Below are 22,094 nucleotides of genomic sequence, written 5' to 3' on the forward strand. Positions count from 1 at the left end.
GAACTCGGGACCTTTGCCTTTCGCGGGCAAGTGCTCTACCATCTGGTGGTAGATGGTAGATGGTAGAGCACTTGCCCGCGAAAGGTGGTAGATGGTAGAGCACTTGCCCGCGAAAGGCAAAGGTCCCGAGTTCGAGTGTCGGTCCGGCACACAGTTTTAATCTGCCAGGAAGTTTCATATCAGTGCACACTCCGCTGCAGAGTGAAAAATCTCATTCTGGTAAGTATCATTGAAACTGCTGCTGCATATCTGTAATGACAATCCATTCACAAAAATTTTGTCCAGTAATTCAGTTTATTTTCTCAGCTTCACCAATCCAAGATTTCGGTAATGACGCATCGTTACGTGGCTGTTTCTAAAAATAACGGGTCACACTCTACTGCTGGGTTGAAATCGATAGGTTATTGTTGTCTGCGTGCTCTCATCGCCCTACTGAAATAGGTTGGATCGAGTTTTCACTTGACCTCCTAGCTTGTCTTTTCTGCCACTCACGGTGATCTAGAATATTATTACATTTGTAGTTCCTTAAAACTACCAATGTTCGTTTGACTCAATGATTTGGTACATAGCAACAAGACACCTGATCCGTGTCTGTTGTGTGCACGTCAACATAACCTCGTGATCCGTATCTAAAGCTAAGAGTAAAAACTGCCTCGGCGTAACAAAGACGTTACATGAGCTGAACCGCAGAGCTGGAGATTCCTGTAGTCACAAGACGCCGCGCGTCTTCCGTCACGTACTGATACGAAGTGCTCAAGTCTGCTCCCACTGTGCGTACTCAAGCGTTCCGGCCGCGGTGATTTACAGCCCTCATCTTCAGGTAGCAGTAGCAGGAGCGGTACTTAAGGTGCCCGCTGCCGTGCGCTCGCCGAGTCAACACGCCCGCCATGAAGCAGCTGGTCTCCGACGCGGTAGATAGCAACGCCCTCAGCGGTGTCTTTGCGACGGCCGCGTCGGCAGCACCAGCTGCCATCGAGGCAGCCATCCACCGGAAGGCTGAAGAGACCCGCCGGGCGGAAGCCAAGTACTCCACCTGGCCCCAGTTCCTCGCCTCCTTCGTCGGTAAGATCGATCAGTATTGCCTCAGCTGGCCTACTTCTCCGTAATCGGAGAGATAAATCGCTTGGATAGAAGAGGGAGTTGGCTTTCGAGTCGTAGGTAGCGCAATGTTCAAATACACTACTGGCCATTAAAATTGCTACACCACGAAGATAACGTGCTACAGACGCGAAATTTAACCGACAGGAAGAAGATGCTGTGATATGCAAATGATTAGCTTTACAGAGCATTCATACAAGGTTGGCGCCGGTGGCGACACCTACAACGTGCTGACATGAGGAAAGTTTCCAACCGATTTCTCATACACAAACAGCAGTTAACCGGCGTTGCCTGGTGAAACGTTGTCGAGATACCTCGTGTAAGGAGAAATGCGTACCATCACGTTTCCGACTTTGAGAAAGGTCGGGTTGAAGCCTATCGCGATTGCGGTTTATCGTATCGCGGCATTGCTGCTCGCGTTGGTCGAGATCCAATGACTGTTAGCAGAATATGGAATCGGTAGGTTCAGGAGGGTAATACTAAACGCCGTGTTAGATCTCAACGGCCTCGTATTAGTAGCAGTCGAGATGACAGCCATCTTATCTGCATGGCTGTAACGGATCGTACAACCACGTCTCGATCCCCGAGTCAACAGATGGGGACGTTTGCAAGACAACAACCATCTGCACGAACAGTTCGACGATGTTTGCAGCAGCATGGACTATCAGCTCGGAGACCATGGCTGCGGTTATCCATGAAGCTGCATCACAGACAGGAGCGCCTGCGATGGTGTACTCAACGACGAGCCTGGGTGCACGAATGGCAAAACGTCATTTGTTCGGAGGAATCCAGGTTCTGTTTACAGCATCATGATGATCGCATCCGTCTTTGGTGACATCGTGGTGAACACACATTGGAAGCGTGTATTCTTCATCTCCATACTGGCGTATCACCCGGCGTGATGGTATGGGGTGCCATTGGTTACACGTCTCGGTCACCTCTTGTTCGCATTGACGGCACTTTGAACAGTGGACGTTACATTTCAGATGTGTCACGACCCGTGACTCTACCCTTCATTCGATCCCTGCGAAATAACCTACATTTCAGCAGGATAATGCACGACCGCATGTTGCAGGTCCTGAACGGGCCTTTCTGGGTACAGAAAATGTTCGACTGCTGCCCTGGCCAGCACATTCTCGAGATCTCTCACCAAATGAAAACGTCTGGTCAATGGTGGCCGAGCAACTGGCTCGTCACAATACGCCAGTCACTACTCTTGTTGAACTGTGGTATCGTGTTGAAGCTCCATGGGCAGCTGTACCTGTACACGCCATCCAAGCTCTGTTTGACTCAATACCCAGGCGCATCAAGGCCGTTATTACGGCCAGAGGTGGTTGTTCTGGGTACTGATTTCTCAGGATCAATGCACCCAAATTGCGTGAAAATGTAATCACATGTCAGTTCTAGTATAATATATTTGTCCAATAAATACCCGTTTATCATCTGCATTTCTTCCTGGTGTAGCAATTTTAGTGGCCAGTAGTGTACATGTGAATTCCTAAGGGATCAAACTCCTGATGTCATCGGTCCCTTGACTTACACACTACTTAAATTAACTTGAACTAACTTATGCTACGAACAACACATACACCCATGTCCGAGGGAGGACTCGAACCTCTGGTGGGAGAGACCGCGCAATCCGTGACATAGCGCCTGAAACCAAGCGGCCACACCGCTTGACCAGAAGGTAGTGGAGTCGATTTCTTTATCTAGAATCACAGTCCGAAAGCCAGTATGACCAATCAGTTTCTACAGCTAGCTATATTAATATTCAACAAGCCATTATACAATGCATGGCAGAAGATACATCGTACGAGTATTACCAGTTTCCTGTACTACTCCATTCGCGTTCTGTGCGAGAGGAAAATGACTGCCTACATGCCTCTGAATATCCGTAAGCGAGATTACGGTGAGGGCGGTGTAAGGGTCGAACAATCACTTTAGAATATATTTCTAGAACGAACTTGCACTCTGTAGTGTAGTGTGTGCTAATTTGAAACTTCCCGGGACTCGAACCTGGGACTTCTGTTCAGGTCTGGCACACACTTTTAATCTGCCATGAAGTTCTAAATAATAGCACATTTCTCTGTGGAATGAAAATTCATTATGGAAACGATCCCTCAGACGATGGATAAGTCATGTTACCTCGTTATCCGTATCCCTCAAGGTGTGCAAGGCAACTTGTGTGAAGATTGGAAGGTAGGACAGACGGCACTGCCGAAAGTAAAGCTGTGAGGACGGGTCTTGAGTCGTGACTGGATAGTTCAGTAGATACAACGCTTGGCCGCTATGGGCGTAGGTCTCATTCTTGAATCAACAGTTTTAATCCGCTAGGAAGTTTCATTTTCCAATATAGGTTCTCTACACCATCTCCAAGGATTCCTATAAAAGTTCTCTGAGCATTTATTTTATACTTTCCTGTGGGCTACCTCTTAGATTCCTAGCACCATACCTCATAATTCGTTTGATGTCTGTTGTGTGTTGTCATGCCTACTCGATAAGGGCTTTAGACACTGCAACAATATTCCACAACTGGTCACTCCAACGATCTGTATGTGATGTCCTTTACAGACCTACCATACTTTCCCAGAATCCTTCCAACAAATCTAAGTCTTCCATTCGCCTTCCCTAATACTGATTTTACGTCATCATTCCATTTCATATCGCTTCTTACGTTCTTATACGATATGACGTGCTCAAGATACTTGAAATGGTAGGTGCAGGAGTGGTATAGTGCCAAGCCACTTTACAAACATACCATAGAAACAGGTTCAACGTTAGTCTCTTCAAAATCTTAAACATTTGCACAGTAATGGTCAGTACAGAAAACTGTAAACAATGACAACCAGCTTTACAGAACGTTATTAACTTTACAACTCAGATTGCGGACTGTAAAATAATATTGACAATAAACAATAGGTACAAAGAATCCTCAAGTATGACCTTTTCTCCTTAAAACAAATAATTAAAACTTACAATTTCACAAACGGCTGGCTCTAGAAACCAATCAAGACAATCAGTTAAACAACAGATACAAGCCTTGTCAACCCATTTGCAACCACGGATAAACAACAGTACTTAACCTGTGGTGGTGGGTGAGTTTATGCTCCACAGTATTGATATTAATTTTACAAATGGCATGTCCTTCAGTACACTTCCTGGCCTTTCCCTTTACAATAGTCCACCTCTTGGCGCTTCTGCTTACAATAACTTACGATACCTGTAACGCAAACCTACTAGCACCGGGCGCAGACAAGAAGCCACACCGCTTAATTAAGATGTTTAATAACGGCAAAAGACATAAGTAACCCCAATATACACACACACACACACACACACAGAGAGAGAGAGAGAGAGGGAGAATTTCCAATGAAAGACAATTACAAGTATTAAAATTATTCCTTGACATTAAACGCCACGGACCCGTTTAATTTTAACCTTTTAATTTGGATGATTGCTCCCTCTCATATCAGCTCAACAAACCAACAATTCGAGTGACTTCCAGACACTTGAAGAAGAAGTAATTATTTGACTTTATGAAACAATTGCGTATCAACAGCAGTGCGAACAGTTTGAGCTAGTTATTCGTATTCCACATACACTCAGTAAGTCAACAGCTAGTTCATAAGTACCTGCTCAGTTTACAAGAAGTAGCAGGCTCACCTCACTTAACCATACTAGAATTATAAACAGTTCAGCCGGCCGCTGTGGCGGAGTGGTTCTAGGCGCTTCAGTCCGGAACCGCGCTGCTGCTACGGTCGCAGGTTCGAATCGTGCCTCGGGCACGGATGTGTTTGATGTCCTTACGTTAGTTAGGTTTAAGTAGTTCTAATTCTAGGGGACTGATGACCTCAGATGTTAAGTCCCATAGTGCTTAGAGCCATTTGAACCATTTAAACAGTTCAGTGATCATCCACCCTTCTAATCTTTACGTTATGGGTGAACTCAGTTTAGAGCAAAAAACATGTAAAGTACGATGAAACAACGACAACGCATGTGATAGTTCTTTAAATATGCACACCGTTCTAAATTACAGTCACCTGAAGTTAATTCGTTTCTTAACGGGCGAAAGATACTTGAACAGTAAAACGTGGGCAGATTACTAATATCAAATCGCTTAGACCAACCAACTGTTTCACGACACATACGCTCAGTAGAGCAATCCTGTCACACAGTAATACACTACTGACCATTAAAATTGCTACACCACGAAGAAATGCAGATGATTCGTTGGACAAATATATTATACTAGAACTAACGTGTGATTACATTTTCACGCATGCATCTGTTGACTCAGGGATCGAGACGTGGCTGCACGATCCGTTACAGCCATGTGGATAAGATGCCTGTCATCTCGACTGCTAGTGATACGAGGCCGTTGGGATCCAGCACGGCGTTCCGTATTACCCTCCTGAACCCACCGATTCCATGTTCTTGTCAATGGATCTCGACCAACGCGAGCAGCTATGTCGCGATACGATAAACCGCAATCGCGATTGGCTACAATCTGACCTTTATCAAAGTCGGAAACGTGATGATACGCATTTCTCCTCCTTACACGAGGCATAACAACAACGTTTGACCAGGCAACGCCGGTCAACTGCTGTTTGTGTATGAGAAATCGGTTGGAAACTTTCCTCATGTCTGCACGTTGTAGGTGTCGCCACCGGGGCCAGCCTTGTGTGAATGCTCTGAGAAGCTAATCATTTGCATATCACAGCATCTTCTTCCTGTCGGTGAAATATCGCGTCTGTAGCACATCATCTTCGTGGTGTAGCAATTTTAATGGCCAGCGGTGTATATAACAGCGTAACTATACTGGTACTTCTGTGTGCCACATTAATGCTTGTAACAGCCTTTTAGCCTCCAGCGTTTTAGAATACCTACCAAGTTTCGGCGCCATACGATAATTACAGCCCACACTGGACCCGTGTGAGTAGCAGCATTTTAATTATAACCACCTGGTACTTGAGTTCACCCCAATTAGACATTTCCTGATGTTGCAATTTTTATGGCTAATATTGCAGTAATTGTTGTAGTATTGTTGTGGTTGTCAGGACCAGATCTTTAGCTTACGGCTAATAATGGGAAAGTGTTATGAGTGGAACAGGGAATTGTATCTATGCTTTATAGATCTAGAAAAGGCATATGACCGGGTTCCTAAGTTATTGTCTGTTCTACAAGATTATGGAATAGGAGGCAAACTTTTGCAAGCAATTAAAGGTCTTTACATGGATAGTCAGGCAGCAGTTAGAGTTGACGGTAAATTGAGTTCATGGTTCAGAGTAGTTTCAGGGGTAAGACAAGGCTGCAACCTGTCTCCACCGTTGTTCATATTATTTATGGATCATATGTTGAAAACAATAGACTGGCTGGGTGAAATTAAGATATGTGAACACAAAATAAGCAGTCTTGCATATGCGGATGACTTAGTTGTGATGGCAGATTCGATTGAAAGTTTGCAAATTAATATTTCAGAGCTAGATCAGACATGTAAGGACTATGGTATGAAGATTAGCATCTCCAAAACGAAAGTAATGTCAGTGGGAAAGAAATATAAACGGGTTGAGTGCCAAATAGGAGGAACAAAGTTAGAACAGGTGGACGGTTTCAAGTACTTAGGATGCATATTCTCACAGGATGGCAACATAGTGAAAGAACTGGAAGCGAGGTGTAGCAAAGCTAATGCAGTGAGCGCTCAGCTACGATCTACTCTCTTCTGCAAGAAGGAAGTCAGTACCAAGACTAAGTTATCTGTGCACCGTTCAATCTTTCGACCAACTTTGTTGTATGGGAGCGAAAGCTGGGTGGATTCAGGTTACCTTATCAACAAGGTTGAGGTTACGGATATGAAAGTAGCTAGGATGATTGCAGATACTAGTAGATGGGAACAATGGCAGGAGGGTGACCACAATGAGGAAATCAAAGAAAAACTGGGAATGAACTCTATAGATGTAGCAGTCAGGGCGAACAGGCTTAGATGGTGGGGTCATGTTACACGCATGGGAGAAGCAAGGTTACCCAAGAGACTCATGGATTCAGCAGTAGAGGGTAGGAGGAGTCGGGGCAGACCGAGGAGAAGGTACCTGGATTCGGTTAAGAATGATTTTGAAGTAATAGGTTTAACATCAGAAAAGGCACCAATGTTAGCACTGAATCGGGGATCATGGAGGAACTGTATAAGGGGGGCTATGCTCCAGACTGAACGCTGAAAGGCATAATCAGTCTTAAATGATGATGATGATGATCATGATGATTGTAGTAAACATGGCAGTAGCCCGTATTGCTTGGCCAAAGCCTGCTAGCCATTAACCAGAGACAGTGCTATTCTCCAGTAGTTGTAACGAAAGCGCGGTGCTGCCCACAGTAAACCTGAACACGTTCGCGTACGGAGCGGGCGTGGGCTGGACGGCGATGGCGCTGCCGCAGCTGCAGTCCGCCGAGGCGGGGCTGCGCGACCCGCCGCTGACGACCGACGAGGGCTCCTGGGTGTCGTCGCTGCAGCCCATCGCGGCGCTCGTCTTCACCCCGCTCTACTGCGGCCTGACGGCGCGCATCGGCCGCAAGGCGCTCGGCTACCTCACCATCGCGCCGCTGCTGCTCACCTGGGTACTCAAGATAGCCTCCTCCTCCACCATCGTCCTCTACGTCGCCAGGTGCGTGCAACCAACTACACGTCCCCACTCGTGCTGCCACCGTACCACGAGTTCATTTCCTTAAGTGTGTTGACGGTGGACGTTCAAGAAATTTTAAACTTGTGTATCGTATCTTCAGTGTGTTTATCTACAAGATATGCCCAACTAAAAAGGAGACCTTCGCCACAGCGGTGTTGTATGTAACCCCAGTGTGTGAATGTGTTTTCCGAGATATGGTACAGTATGCCCAGTTGCACAAGTACAGTAGATGGCTTCGCAGCAGTTTCCTCATTTCTGGAGAGTTATCTCTTTTGTGAACCCTCGTCGCTAGTTTTTGTAAAGGCCTCGTCGCTATTGCTGTGGAGGCCGTGTTGACACTGTTGTTACGGTAGGACGAGTTTGTGAGTTCGTGGTGGTGGTAAGTTCCTGTGGGACCACACTGCTGAGATCATCGGTCCCTAGGCTACTCCGCGCGGCGTGTCTTCGTGAAACGGCATCTGGTAAAGTACACCGCTAAGACAATTTCTCCTTGCCACTATTTACACAGCTATGCCCCAGGGTCAGGCAACAGTATAGGAGAACGAAGCTTCTTCAACACTTCAACAAATTAGTAACAAAGTCACGCAAATGAGTTCAAAATGTGTGTGAATTCCTAAGAGACCAAACTGCTGAAGTCATGGGTCTCTAGGCTTACACACTACCTAAACTAACTTGTTACGAACAACACACACACCTTTGCCCGAGGGAGGACTCGAAACTCCTGCGGGAGAGGCCGTGCAATCCGTGACATGGCGCCTCTAATCGCGCGGCCACTCCGTGAGGCTACAAATGAGTTAAAAAGATTTACTTATCTGTATGATTTGTTAGCTGATTAAGTCTGCAACACTGCATGTAATATAACACAAAAAAAGGCCCTCAATGGCTAAGTGCAAATAATCGTACGGAAGCTTCACAATACATAGCATATGCAATTTATAACAACTGTCAGTTCATTTCCAAGAGTTCACTAAACGACGTTCCTTGTCTAGTCAGCCCTGGACTATGATCTATAACCAAGTCGCGAGAGCTGCTCTTCTATCTTCCAAGTAGGCTTCAGTGCGTTGTCTGGTACCGCGCGCCGCAGAATTTGAATCCGTGCCAGACGGCATGGATGTCGAAGACCCCTAGAGCTCTCTGCACCATCGCGCCGTAAGCTGTGGCGGCGTGCGCCTCCTGGCCCGCTTTTAGAGTGAGGGCGCCACAGCGTGGTTCCAGCGGCCAGTAGCGGCGCCCCCGATAGAGTACTTAAGCGCCTGCTTCTCGCTCAGCCAGCCCCCGAATCCTTTTACATTTCCCCCCTCTGCCTCCTCTCATTCCCTCTCGCGTCTGCCCTTCTCCCCCTTTATTAGTCCTCTCCCTCCTTGCCCCCCCTTTTCATTTTTTCCTCTCCTCCCTCCTTGTTATTCCCCCTCCTCCAGGTCCCCCCCCCCCATCTGCCTTTGGCTCGGGAGTGCCATATTTGTACCGCCATTTTCGTGCAGTGTTTTACAGTGTGTGTTTTTCCAGTGAGTGTGCCGTGTTGTGTCTTTTGGGAAGCGTAGCGAACAGCCATCATACTGTCGCTGGGTGTGATTTTTTATCTCTTGCGAACAGAAACCAGACTGTCGCCCTGTTTTTTAATTGTGTGTCTACTATGTTACTTGTCTGATTCCTGTGTATTTTTATCAACTTTGCCAACCCCTTTTGCTTTCTGTTTTAATTTTCCGCATTTTTACGCTATTTTACACTTTAAGTCACCATTTTCTCGCCTGTTTTTTTTGTTTCTTTCTTCTTCCTTGTTTTACAAAAAAGTCTGTAGGCTGTAGAGCAGCGTACTAAGCTGCTGCCAGCCCGCCCCCTTCGGGGGGGGGGGGGGGGGGGGAATTGAAAATCAATCAAGCTCAGCCAGCCAGTCTAACCACGCATACGTCGGTTGACATCTCGCCTCCCGTTAGACAGTTTACTTCCTTGTTCTGCGTATGAGTAGACATGTTTGTTTCCTTGTGACTCCGTTGTTCGATCTTGTTGTATTCGTTCTGTCCTTCGCTGGTCGTGTCCGTCCTATCCCGTTGTGTTGTTCTTCGCGCGCCTCTCCACGGGTCCCGCCGCGCTTTCCCATCATTGCTACCCCGCGACCGTCCCGATCGCAGTTACAAAAGGTTGTCGTCCAGTCATTCGCGGATTGTACTAGGCCGGCAATTGGCCGAGGCGAAATCGATATCTTCATCCTCAGCGCAGCCCGTGGCGCTGGTGGAACTCGCGCAAGTGGCGAGTCGCTATGGCACTGCCACCAGCTCGCAACTTTGCGCCTGTGATGCTTTTACCCTGGCTGTGTCTTGTCCGGACGACACAGCAGTGTTGTGTGTTCATTGCATGATGGATCCCTCCCAGGTAGCATGCAGAGTGGTTATCCAATTTCTTTGTGCAGAAAGGTGCATGCTTCACAAATTCATCTCAAGATGAAAGAGGAGTACGGAGGTCAGTGTCCTGCACGATGCACAACATTCCGGCTGTCAAGGTTATGAGGTGCGATGTGTGGCCAAGAAGACCCTTCAGCGCTTCAGAAATGTCGATGGTGGTATTGTAGCATGCCCTCTACAGTCCGGATATATCTCCTTGTGACACGCATATGTTTGGCCACTTAAAACAGTATCTGAAAGTTCAGAGGTGCAGGACTCCATGGAATATTGGATCCTTCGCCAGCCGCTGTGGCCGAGCGGTTCTAGGCCTTTCAGTCTGGAACCGCGATACCGCTACGGTCGCAGGTTCGAATCCTGCCTGGGGCATGGATGTGTGTGATATCCTTAGGTTAGTTAGGTTTGAGCAGTTCTAAGTTCTAGGGGACTGATGACCTCAGATGTTTCCCATAGTGGTCAGAGCTGTTTTTGAACCGAATCCTTCGCGACCTAGGAGTTTCTACACTGAAGTTATCTACTCCCTTCCTACACGCTGGGATTGATGTATCAACGTCCATGACTGTTACGTGTAGTTGTACTGTTTCACATGAACTGTAATCATAATTTAATTAAAATTTCCGTATATATGACTGTAGTCTTTTTTTCATTTGGGCACATCTTACATATTCGGCCGGTCAGATCACTGAAGTTAAGCGCTGTCAGGCTGGCCTAGCACTTGGATGAGTGACCATCTGGTCTGCCGAGTGCTGTTGGCAAGCGGGGTGCACTCAGCCCTTGAGAGGCAAACTGAGTAGCTGCTTGATTGAGAAGTAGCGGCTCCGCTCTCTTAAATTGACATACGGCCGGGAGAGGGGTGTGCTGACCACATGCCCCTCCATATCCACATCGAGTGACGCCTGTGGGCTGAGGGTGACACGGCGGTTGGTAGGTACCGTTGGGCCTTCCAGTGCCTGTTCTAACGGTGTTTAGTTTTTATATATTAGGGCAATAAGGTTTGTTGAGGAATCAGCGAAGTTTCTGAGAACCACAACGCGGACAGGCTTCTCCACAGCAGAATACGCTTGCCCAGTGTGGTCCAGAACAGTTCACGCCAAACAGGCAAACGCGAGGTCAAATGAAACTTACAGGCTAGTTACTGGTTTATGTCACGTACGCCTCGATATACAAAGCGGCCGGATGTATGGATCCCAGCTCCCAAAGAGCCAGTCGAAACACACTGAGAAGACTAAACATGCCTTCGTCAATCTACACCTACTTATTGTCGGCCCCGATAGCTGAATGGTCAGCGTGACAGAATGCCGTCCTACGGGCCCGGGTTCGATTCCCGGCTGGGTCGGAGATTTTCTCCGCTCAAGAACTGGGTGTTGTGTTGTCTCGTATACCCTTGATGACACAAAGCTTTACGCCTCGTCTGGGCCTGTCAACACCGACATTGGACTTTTGATGAGTGGAAACATTTTGCCTGGTCGGACGAGCCTCGTTTCAAATTGTATCGACAAGATGGCCGTGAACGGGTATGGAGACAACCTCATGAATTCATGGACCCTGCATGCCAGCAGGGGACTGTTCAAGCTGGTGGAGGCTCTTTAACGGTGTGGGGCGTGTGTAGTTGGAGTGATAAGGGACCCCGAATACGTCTAGATACGACTCTGGCATGTGACACGTGCGTAAGTATCCTGGCTGATCACCTGCATCCATTCATGTACATTGTGCATTCCGACGGACTTGGGAAATTCCAACAGGACAATGCGTCACTCCACACGTCCAGAACGGCTACAGACTGGCTACAGGAACACTTTTCTGAATTTAAACGCTTCCGCTGACCACCAGACTCTCCAGACATGAACAATATTGAGCTTATCTGGAATGCCTTGCAACGTGTTGTTCAGAAGAGCTCTCCACCCCCTCGTACTCTTACGGATTTGTGGACAGCCCTGCAGGATTCATGGTGTCAGTTCCCTCCAGCACTGCTTCAGACGTTTGTCGAGTCCACGCCACGGCGCGCTGCGGCACTTCTGCGTGCTCGCGGCGGTCCTACACAATACTAGGCAGGTGTACCAGTTTCTTTGGCTCTTGAGTGTATAAATGGAATGTAAATGGCGTTATTCTTTCCTATTTTGTGTGGCTGCACAGAAAATCTGATCATTTGCCAATAAATACCGCTTTACGATGTTACAGCTTTAACGTTCAGCAGTGTGCCAAAAAACTGTACCTGATCCGGTTTCCTGGCCTCTGAACTAAATTGTCATTGTTCCCAGCGTTCCTAATTAGGCGTGTAGTCTTGCAAGGGTTATATGGAGGTTTCTGGAATGACATATTGTGAAGTACAACCAAATTACTACCAGTTTAACAGACAGACGTACAGTACATAAAATAAACTACTATTTTATCAGCTTTGATCTACGTCTCCTGGAAACTATTACATGGTATTGGATACTCGGCCGTTAATCAATCGTAACGGTGAAATCATACTTAAAGAAAAAATATTTAAAACACAAAAAACAAAATGCAAGACTGTGATAGGCAGAGTTAGGCTTATGAATTAGGAAAGATGCTGGAAATAACTGATATGTAACTACATTCAATTAAATATTTATTGGACATTAAACACCCAGGCCGTGTAATAGCATTTGGCAATTTTCTGATAAGCTCCTTCCAACAATGATTCAGTAAAAACAACTACCAATTCAAACAAAATAAGTGGTTTAATTGGAATAAAATTCTTAATAAGAAATTCCTTAAACATACTTAAATGCAGCTGAATTCTCACAAAATTTCTTATGCTGATTTAAATGGAATAATGTTCTCAAGATCCTTATAATCTCTCAGAAACGCATGTGGTAATACAATAATATACCGACCAGTGATATCGTGATTTAACACAACCCTCAACTAGCTACACCCATGCGTGACCATGGCCTCCACATACCATCAACTGAACAGCAAACTCACAAAATACGGTAAGGTTTCCTGCAACACGTGTAAACTCCTTAATCACTGAATATTCAATGAACATATCCACTAAATAATCCCCACCTTGGTTTTAAAATTTTAATCCTAATTCCACAATAAATTTACTATTAATTAGCACCCCTGAAGGGACCACAAGATTAATTATTATCATTTAAAATTGCCGTAACGGCACTATAGTTTAACATGCCGCTTAACTGTGGGCACAATCCTGGAAACACAACTGTCAGTACCAAAGGAACCTGGGTTTCAACAATAACCCTTTGGCACACCTTAACAGCGAACAGTATACCAGTATCCAAACTTGCCAGTGACAACCAGTTCCTACCACACAGTGTTAGAATATCTACTAAACACCAATTCACCTCACGGGCCCTATGACAATTATCAAAATAATTATACCTTTAAGAAAACACACACAAAACTTTGTACGCTGCGTTAAACGACCTGAGTGTGACCTTTAAATTTCGCCAATGCCAACATAAACCGCAAAATTACTAAATACTGAAAACCAGGATGGTGAAGAGCAACCGTTTCACATTTGCAGACCAAGTTCACTACTTCTCACCTAACCAGTAAAAAGTAAGTGCTCGTCAAACTAAAAAAATAACTCTGCACTGCGTCCACCAAATTTAGGGAGGATTTCCAAGCTTTCTCAACCTTCAGCAAAATCGGGTTGGGGTTCGATACACAGCCACGTCCCCATCCAAGGAACACCAACAGCCCATCCCAAGGCGCCACACTCGAAATTATTGCGTCTGATTTGCAGAACAGAACCCCCTTGGTATCTTGAAGCCTTCTCCAGGAATGCGGAACCAATTGTTTACAAATGGTTCAAATGGCTCTAAGCACTATGGAACTTAACATCTGAGGTCATCAGTCCCCTAGAACTTAGAACTACTTAAACCTAACTAACCTAAGGACATCACACACATCCATGCCCGAGGCAGGATTCGAACCTGCGACCGTAGCTGTCGCACGGTTCCAGACTGAAGCACCTAGAACCGCTCGGCCACACCGGTCAGCTTACAATTGTCTTCACTAAGCCTGTGAACCCCGCACTCCTCACTAAGACACTAACAACTTCTCTCTCTCTCTCTCTCTCTCTCTCTCCCTCTCTCCCTCTCTCCCTCTCTCCCTCTCTCTCTCTACGCAGACGAGCAAACACTTCCCTATACTCGCTCTCCGTCACAGAGTCATACACGGCCATGTGACTACTGGCCCCTACCGCTCGTTTCCTTGCCTCATCTGCCTGAGACCGTTCGAGCTATGACCTTGACCTCATGAGTCTGCCACCGGTTCCGACCGCGGCGCCACAATCATCTTACTCACCAAACAAAGATCATCTTAACCCATTGGACGTACTGATACGGACCACGCCAAGTCTCACCAATGATGTCCAAGGTGTGGGGTTAGAAAAAAGGGATGCAGTTTTCCAACATCCACAACATTCCTATCGACGATCGACAGCTGAAAAGTAGACCAGAATGGCCACTGGCACTACGTGACGAGCGTCCTTTGTCTCAGGGTGCTGGCCGGGGTGAACGCGGCCGGGACGCTGGTGCTGCCCTCTATCTATGTGAGCGAAATCGCCAGTGACGACGTGCGCGGCGCGCTGGGCAGCTTCCTGGCGCTCGCCGGCAACTCGGGCGTCCTCTTCGCTTACATCGTTGGCGCATACCTCACTTACGACGTCGTCCTCTACGTCTGTCTCCTCCCAGTGGCACTCTACGTCGTCACCTACTTCTTCATGCCAGAAACTCCGTACTGGTTAACAAGTGCTCGGAAGTACGAAGAAGCCAAGAAGGTACGTAAATCATCTTGTATATCTTCATGCTGGACAGCTATGTTTCTTGATGTGTGGATCTCCGTGATCACGGCCGTAACTAATTCTTTTGCTTTTGAGATAGATCAGCGGAGAAATGTCTAGCCATCTATAACATATCATCTCCTGACCACCCATGTGTGCCGTCCCTGTTAGGTAAAGCAGACGCATTGACTAGTTCCTGCTTGCAGGAGGAAGGGGGCATTCTTCCACCTGAAGTTAATGGACTGGACTTTCCCTAATCCTAAATGAGTGGTGCTCAGAGCCAACTAGGCTGATTGAGCCGTACTGCAGCTCGCGTTGGTGCTGTTTGTAGGTTTCTGTCCTCTGTTGGAGGCCACACCGTATCGTTTAGCTGACATGGTTGTGGTTGTTTGTCTGCTTCTCGTGTTGACTGGCGCCACTTGGTTTGTCAAGCATTGCCTGTCCGATAGTGGCAGCAGCGGCGGATATGTAGTAACTGTGGCCCTATCTCTGGGGCGACGTGGTTCTTCTTTCGGGACGTGTTAGTGGCAGTTCGGTTGGGGACTCAGGAGGAGCCAGGTCCGCACAGTGCGAGAACACGCCAGGACCTCTGGTGGCACGCATGGACTGCCGGATCGAAGGCCTGTGGTCACGAGGGTGCACGACCTCGTCGTAAACCGGATCCTGCAAGCTTTAAGTGCATTTGGATTCAAGTTGAGAAACCTCCACCATTGCGAGATCTTGCGGTTCTCCAGTGACTTGGATTCGTGTTGCTGTTCGTAGTGTTGCCGAGGCGAAGAGCAGCGAGTGGAGTGCTTGGGGAAGGCGGATCTGATTAGCTTTCCTGGACTTCTAATCACTATTTATTGAGTTCAGTTTGTTACTACTTGTTAAGTTCAACCCGTGGTATTTTTCCTCCTTCGTGGCCGCTAACGCCCCAGTTACCTGCCCTGGGGGTTAGTGTATGAAACGACAGTGTACGTTTCCTCGCCTTGCCGCTGCTGTCCGGTGAGGCGTGTAGTTTTGACAGCTTTCTTGATTGTGGGTTGGTTGACGATTCTTCTACTCTGGTGGCAGTGATTCCTTTCTCGTTCAGGACACTCTAAGCACAGTATTCTGTGGGCGTAGTGCATTTTGTTTATTGGACGTCAGGTAGCCTCAACAAGATTCTCATTAGTCATTCGTTAGACTGCAACTAGTCTGAGGTACAATCTTGTGAAGTGAATTCGACTCTTGGCTGCCTGTCTCATCGCTCGCGAAAGTGATTTTTGCCGGACCTACTCAGAGGTCGATTCCTGGTGCACTGTCTGTGACTAGCCCTTGTGTTTTATTATTGCATTTGCTGTTTTATTGTACGTTTCTAAATTTTTTATATAATTTCCATTCTTGGCGTTATAGCAGGTTTAAATTATTGTGCTACGAAGTTTACCATCATTTTGTCTCACCTGTTTGGTGATCAGTTTCTTGTCCTTTTAAATTAACCTTTGCCATTGTATTTGTTGTTTTACTGTATGTTTTTTTTAGATTTTAATATAATTCCCATTCTTGGCGTTACAGCAAGTTTAAATGGTTGTGCTACCGAGTTATCATCATTTTGTCTCACCTGTTTGGTGCTTAGTTGCCTGTCTTTTTAAATTAACCTTTGCTATTGCATTGCTGTTTTACAGTGTTAAATTTTTAATAATTGCCGTTCTTGGCGTTAAAGGCCTTCAGCCGTGACTGTGGCTACTTGCCTTAAAATTCTAATTGAGGTCACATTGGCTTGTTTCTAAAACATTGTTTGCTGTGACTGTATTTTATGCTCATTTGGTAAATTGTAACGCACTGAAAGCATTATTAATTACACAGTTGTTTATTTCTTCATTAATAACGTGTGATATCTTGATTTATTGCTGTCTGGAATTACCGTTTTAAAATAAATGTGTGTAATTGCAAAAGGGAACCAATAGTAACTAATTACGGCCCTGTCCACAATCGTTACCGAATCCTGCCTTCCTTGACTAGCAGGTTTCACTGATCGTGAGGGTGGATAATTTTCTCATGATTCCCGGTGTTTTAACATTGTTGGAGATGAAGTTCTTAAACTCCTGTGAGAAGACAGCCGTTACAGAAACGCCTTAAGAAAGAGCAGGAAATGGCAGCAGGAAACGTCCAGCCAGAATGCCTTCATTCTTATGCTTTATCTGACTAGCCGAAAGACCTATATGTTAAATTAATTTACTCGAGTCAGAAGCCGTACAAAGCTCTAGTTCACCTGACTCTACTATATTAAGGGATATTACAAAAACTTGATTTAAATAATTTACATTTTACTTAGTTTACATAATGAACTACATGATCTTAGCCCAGAACTGGGCGACAAATACTGCCCCGCCTTCAGCCTTCACCAACTCTTCATTACTGCATGACTCAGAGCAATCTGGACAGTTGTGCGGGTGACCCATTATCTCCTCTCCATTCACATTGTGTTGGTCCTTTGGAAAGTCCCCATTTCACAAGGTTGTACCTGGATTTACCAGCTCCTGATCTTAACCTGTTCAGTGATCTCTGCTTGGACCAATCTGAAGTACCTCCAGGCGGTAGACGCTCAGCAGGTTCCTAAAGTAGATCACACCAGCTGTCCGTCGTTGTTGTCTGACAGAATGTGGAGACAGAGTTAGTGCTGACGTTGAACTAAGAAACTTCGTTAGGATTTCAGCCCAAATCCTGGTGAGTGATGGCCATGGAGAGGGTATAAATGATTCAGTTCTTTAATGTACAATGTCTGCTGCTACTTTACGACATATAACAGGTGCCTGCCAAGTGGTAAACCTTTCTCTAGGTGGGGGGTTCAGGGATCCAGTTGGTAATCGTTCAGTTTCATTTAGTGTGACGCCCACTTGCTTTGTGTGGGCAGAGCTGTACGGTTCAGGGCACAAATATTATCGTGCAGAGAAACAAGAATGCCATGGCTGAGATTCAAATGACATGTGGTTGGACTCTCCAGTTACTGCATGTGAGTTTCCGAATGGCGTTATTTCGGGCTGACACTTTCAGCTTGCTCTTGAGGCAGTGTTTGCGGTGTGTAAAAGCGACTCCAAGGTGTTTAGACGTAAAACAGTGTTCCAACTCGTTGCCCTGCCATTTACTTTTCAGTTTTATATTTGCCTGTCGCTTTCGGAGATGGAACGTACAGACCTTCATTTTCTGCGGAAGGCTTCAGTTGGTTCTTACCATAAAACTCAGTGGAAGTTCTCAGTGTTGTTGTAAGAACTCCTACGGAATCTTGAAACTTCTTTGCTTGGGTTACTAAAGGAAGATCGTTCGCGTATATGAAGCTTTTTTACGTATTAGGCCTTGGTTTCTCATTCGTGCACACATTGAAGACTACAGGGGATAAAGCACTTCATTGAGGCAAGCCATTCTTTTGGTTTCCCCACATGCCTTCGCCTCCCCTGAAGCTCAAGAAAGAACTTACAACTGCGCAATAAAGTGCCAATTACTTCCATAAAGTGTGACATACTGTACACCTTCTGGAACATTAGCTGATGAAAGATCAACAAAAACAAAACCGAAGATGCCACCTTTTTCACATCCGTCCCTTATGTACTGGATTAAGTACACTACTACTGCTGTGCAATTGCTTTGAGGTATGAAGCCTGCGTGATCATGTGTTAATATAATATCAATCACAGAGGTTAAACGGTTAAATAGTAGCCTTTCAAATATCTTATAAAGATAACATAGGACTGAAATAGGTAGATAACGTTTGGGTTTGGATGATTCTTTCCGATGTCTCAAGATGGAAAGTATCTGGCCAACATCAGAAATACTGAACAGTTCCTGCCTGATAATCCTTTAAGTTCTAGAAACGATCACTTTATATGTTAAATAATTTCTCGGGGTGGTGTGGAGCTGGCGAAATCAGCGATTCGGCCCTCAACTCAGTTGAGCTTGTGCTGGCTGTCGTGGGCTCTCTGGATAGAAAGTTGTGTTCTGAAGCGGTTATAATTTCGGAACTCAAGAGTTAGTGATCCTTCGTGACCAACGAGGTTCTCTTTTTGCACGAAAATCCTAGAAAGCATTCGAAAGTGCGTGGGCATCGAATTACATTTTCCTGTTTTTCTAGACGAGTTTTACGGGTCAGTGAGCGTGGACTTGTTCGGTAAAAAGAGGCGTCAGAGCAGAGCTAGACGGAGGTGGTGTTGAGTAAAGGTCGCGGATTCGGTTAGGGCTAATTGCTAACATATAAAACGCACTTGTTTCATTACGCGTTTGAGAGTGACGTCTTGGTGTGGCTCTTTCCCTGTTGACTTGGAACTATACTGCTGCTTTGTTGTGTGGAAAATATCGACTGGGGTTGTTAGGCGCCAGTTAGAGGTGGCGTATGAGCTTTTAGCGGTAAGCCTTTTCCGCTACATTTGTTGCATCTTGGAATCTTTGTTTGATATCCACAGGAACTGATTTTGGAGTTGTGAAGTTTAACCTTGTCTCGAGGGTCGAAGTGACTTTATAGATTAGCAGAGTAGAGAGCTTATTCGGGTCTGCCAGTAAACGTTTCCGAGTAAATCTACTCAGCAATACGTCGCGTAGTTTGTCTCGAGTGCGTCCTATCGGTAAGAGAGGGCGAATCCAGATCGCGGCCGCGAATGTGAGACTCTGCGCGACGCCACAGACTCTCCGACAGACGAAAGGAACGTTTGACACTTTCTGAGCGATTTGCGAGCCAGACGACACAATTTTTCCCCTTTATTGGTACTTCAATCGTCGCGAGAGATGACAAAACCGCTCTTAACCATTTCTCTTGTATATTCAAAGAAAGTTTACATTTGAAATGATAATTAAATGGACACCCTAGCTGCAAGCAGGCGTGGATATACTTCATTGGGGACATGTTGAAAATGTGTGCCCCGACCGGGACTCGAACCCGGGATCTCCTGCTTACATGGCAGACGCTCTATCCATCTGAGCCACCGCGGGCACAGAGGATAGTGCGTCTGCAGGGACTTATCCCTTGCACGCTCCTCGTGAGATCCACATTCCCAACATGTCCACACCACTACATTCGTAGTGCGCCTTGTAGATGTTTGCCCATCATACTCATCACTCGTGGCAGATTAATCTACCAAGTCTCGTACGAGTTCGGGCATAGCGTGTGCGTTCGCACAAGAAGGTCAATGGCCGGGAAGCCATATTTTTAACTACAGGGTTATTACAAATGATTGAAGCGATTTCAGCGCTCTACAATAACTTTATTATTTGAGATATTTTCAAAATGCTTTGCACACACGTACAAAAACTCAAAAAGTTTTTTTAGGCATTCACAAATGTCCGCTATGTGCCCCTTTAGTGATTCGGCAGACATCAAGCCGATTATCAAGTTCCTCCCACACTCGGCGCAGCATGTCCCCATCAATGAGTTCGAAAGCATCGTTGATGCGAGCTCGCAGTTCTGGCACGTTTCTTGGTAGAGGAGGTTTAAACACTGAATCTTTCACATAACCCCACAGAAAGAAATCGCATGGGGTTAAGTCGGGAGAGCGTGGTTGGCCATGACATGAATTGCTGATCATGATCTCCACCACGACCGATCCAACGGTTTTCCAATCTCCTGTTTAAGAAATGCCGAACATCATGATGGAAGTGCGGTGGAGCACCATCCTGTTGAAAGATGAAGTCGGCGCTGTCGGTCTCCAGTTGTGGCATGAGCCAATTTTCCGCGGGTTACGCGTGAAACTTGCCCGCACGCGTTCAACCGTTTCTTCGCTCACGGCAGGCCGACCCGTTGATTTCCCCTTACAGAGGCATCCAGAACCTTTAAACTGCGCATACCATCGCCGAATGGAGTTAGCAGTTGGTGGATCTTTGTTGAACTTCGTCCTGAAGTGTCGTTGCACTGTTATGACTGACTGATGTGAGTGCATTTCAAGCACGACATACGCTTTCTCGGCTCCTGTCGCCATTTTGTCTCACTGCGCTCTCGAGCGGTCTGGCGGCAGAAACCTGAAGTGCGGCTTCAGCCGAACAAAACTTTACGAGTTTTTCTACTTATCTGTAGTGTGTCGTGACCATACGTCAATGAATGGAGCTACAGTGAATTTATGAAATCGCTTTAATCATTTGTAATAGCCCTGTATATATGACGGTGGTACCTGGTCGGGGCACACATTTTCAACATGTCCCCAATGAAGTATATAAACGCCTGCTTGCAGCTAGGGTGTCCATTTAATTATCATTTCATTTCTAGCAAAGCTGCATGGTCATCCACGGTAACTGTTCTTTCGGGAACAGGTACTACCGTCATATATAGTTAAAAATATGGCTTCCCGGCCATTGACCTTCTTGTGCGAACGCACACGCTATGCCCGAACTCGTACGGGACTTGGTAGATTAATCTGCCACGAGTAATGAGTATGATGGGCAAACATCTATAAGGCGCACTACGAATGTAGTGGTGTGGAGATGTTGGGAATATGGATCTCACGGGGAGCGTGCAAGGGATAAGTCCCTGCAGACGCACTATCCTCTGTGCCCGCGGTGGCTCAGATGGATAGAGCGTCTGCCATGTAAGCAGGAGATCCCGGGTTCGAGTCCCGGTCGGGGCACACATTTTTCAACATGTCCCCAATGAAGTATATCAACGCCTGCTTGCAGCTAGGGTGTCCATTTAATTATCATTTCATTTCATTTCTAGCAAAGCTGCATGGTCATCCACGGTAACTGTTCTTTCGGGAACAGGTACTACCGTCATATATAGTTAAAGTTTACATTATAAATTCTGTCTTTAAAAATATACAATCGTGACAAACTTAACGGTTTTTAAACTTTGCTAAATTATTTTGCACAGCAGCGAAAATGTGTGCTCGGTAAAGTCACGGCACTACGTATGTAGCTGAGCAAATGAACAACATTCAATCAGGATCGCATGTTCTCGAATGCCGTCTCCTTATAAAGAAAACTCCAGTAGCGTGATCTCCGCTGACGACGAAAAAGTTTTTTTTTCTTTTTTCAACGAAAATTGCGTTTTCATGTCATGCCACTCAACAATACAGCCTTCCACATCATGAACAGGGTGCTAGAGTGTTAACAGACGTGCTGCGGAGCAACTTGAGGTGGAGCTCGTCTAAAGCAAAAACATACATCCCACCAGTCAAGCTTCCAGCAGATGTCGTAACGTCAACTCGTGCA

The 22,094-nt window shown here is 46.1% G+C and overlaps 1 protein-coding gene and 2 non-coding genes across 3 annotated transcripts in view; 2 read left to right on the forward strand and 1 right to left on the reverse strand.

Annotated features, from left to right (window-relative positions):
* The first annotated feature begins 887 nt into the window (after positions 1-887).
* The window catches only part of LOC126092867 (facilitated trehalose transporter Tret1-like), a 58,714-nt gene continuing 37,507 nt past the window's right edge, over positions 888-22,094 (forward strand). The window contains exons 1-3 of the mRNA XM_049908598.1: positions 888-1,062; positions 7,466-7,754; positions 14,666-14,945. Of these exons, the coding sequence (XP_049764555.1) occupies positions 888-1,062; positions 7,466-7,754; positions 14,666-14,945 (744 nt within the window). The remainder of the gene's footprint in view (positions 1,063-7,465; positions 7,755-14,665; positions 14,946-22,094) is intronic.
* On the reverse strand, positions 19,813-19,887 carry Trnat-ugu (transfer RNA threonine (anticodon UGU)). The gene has a single exon. It is a non-coding gene; the product is annotated as a tRNA-Thr (tRNA).
* On the forward strand, positions 21,437-21,511 carry Trnat-ugu (transfer RNA threonine (anticodon UGU)). The gene has a single exon. It is a non-coding gene; the product is annotated as a tRNA-Thr (tRNA).

This window comes from Schistocerca cancellata, chromosome 7 (genome assembly GCF_023864275.1).
Source record: "Schistocerca cancellata isolate TAMUIC-IGC-003103 chromosome 7, iqSchCanc2.1, whole genome shotgun sequence".
NCBI classification, from domain to species: domain Eukaryota; kingdom Metazoa; phylum Arthropoda; class Insecta; order Orthoptera; family Acrididae; genus Schistocerca; species Schistocerca cancellata.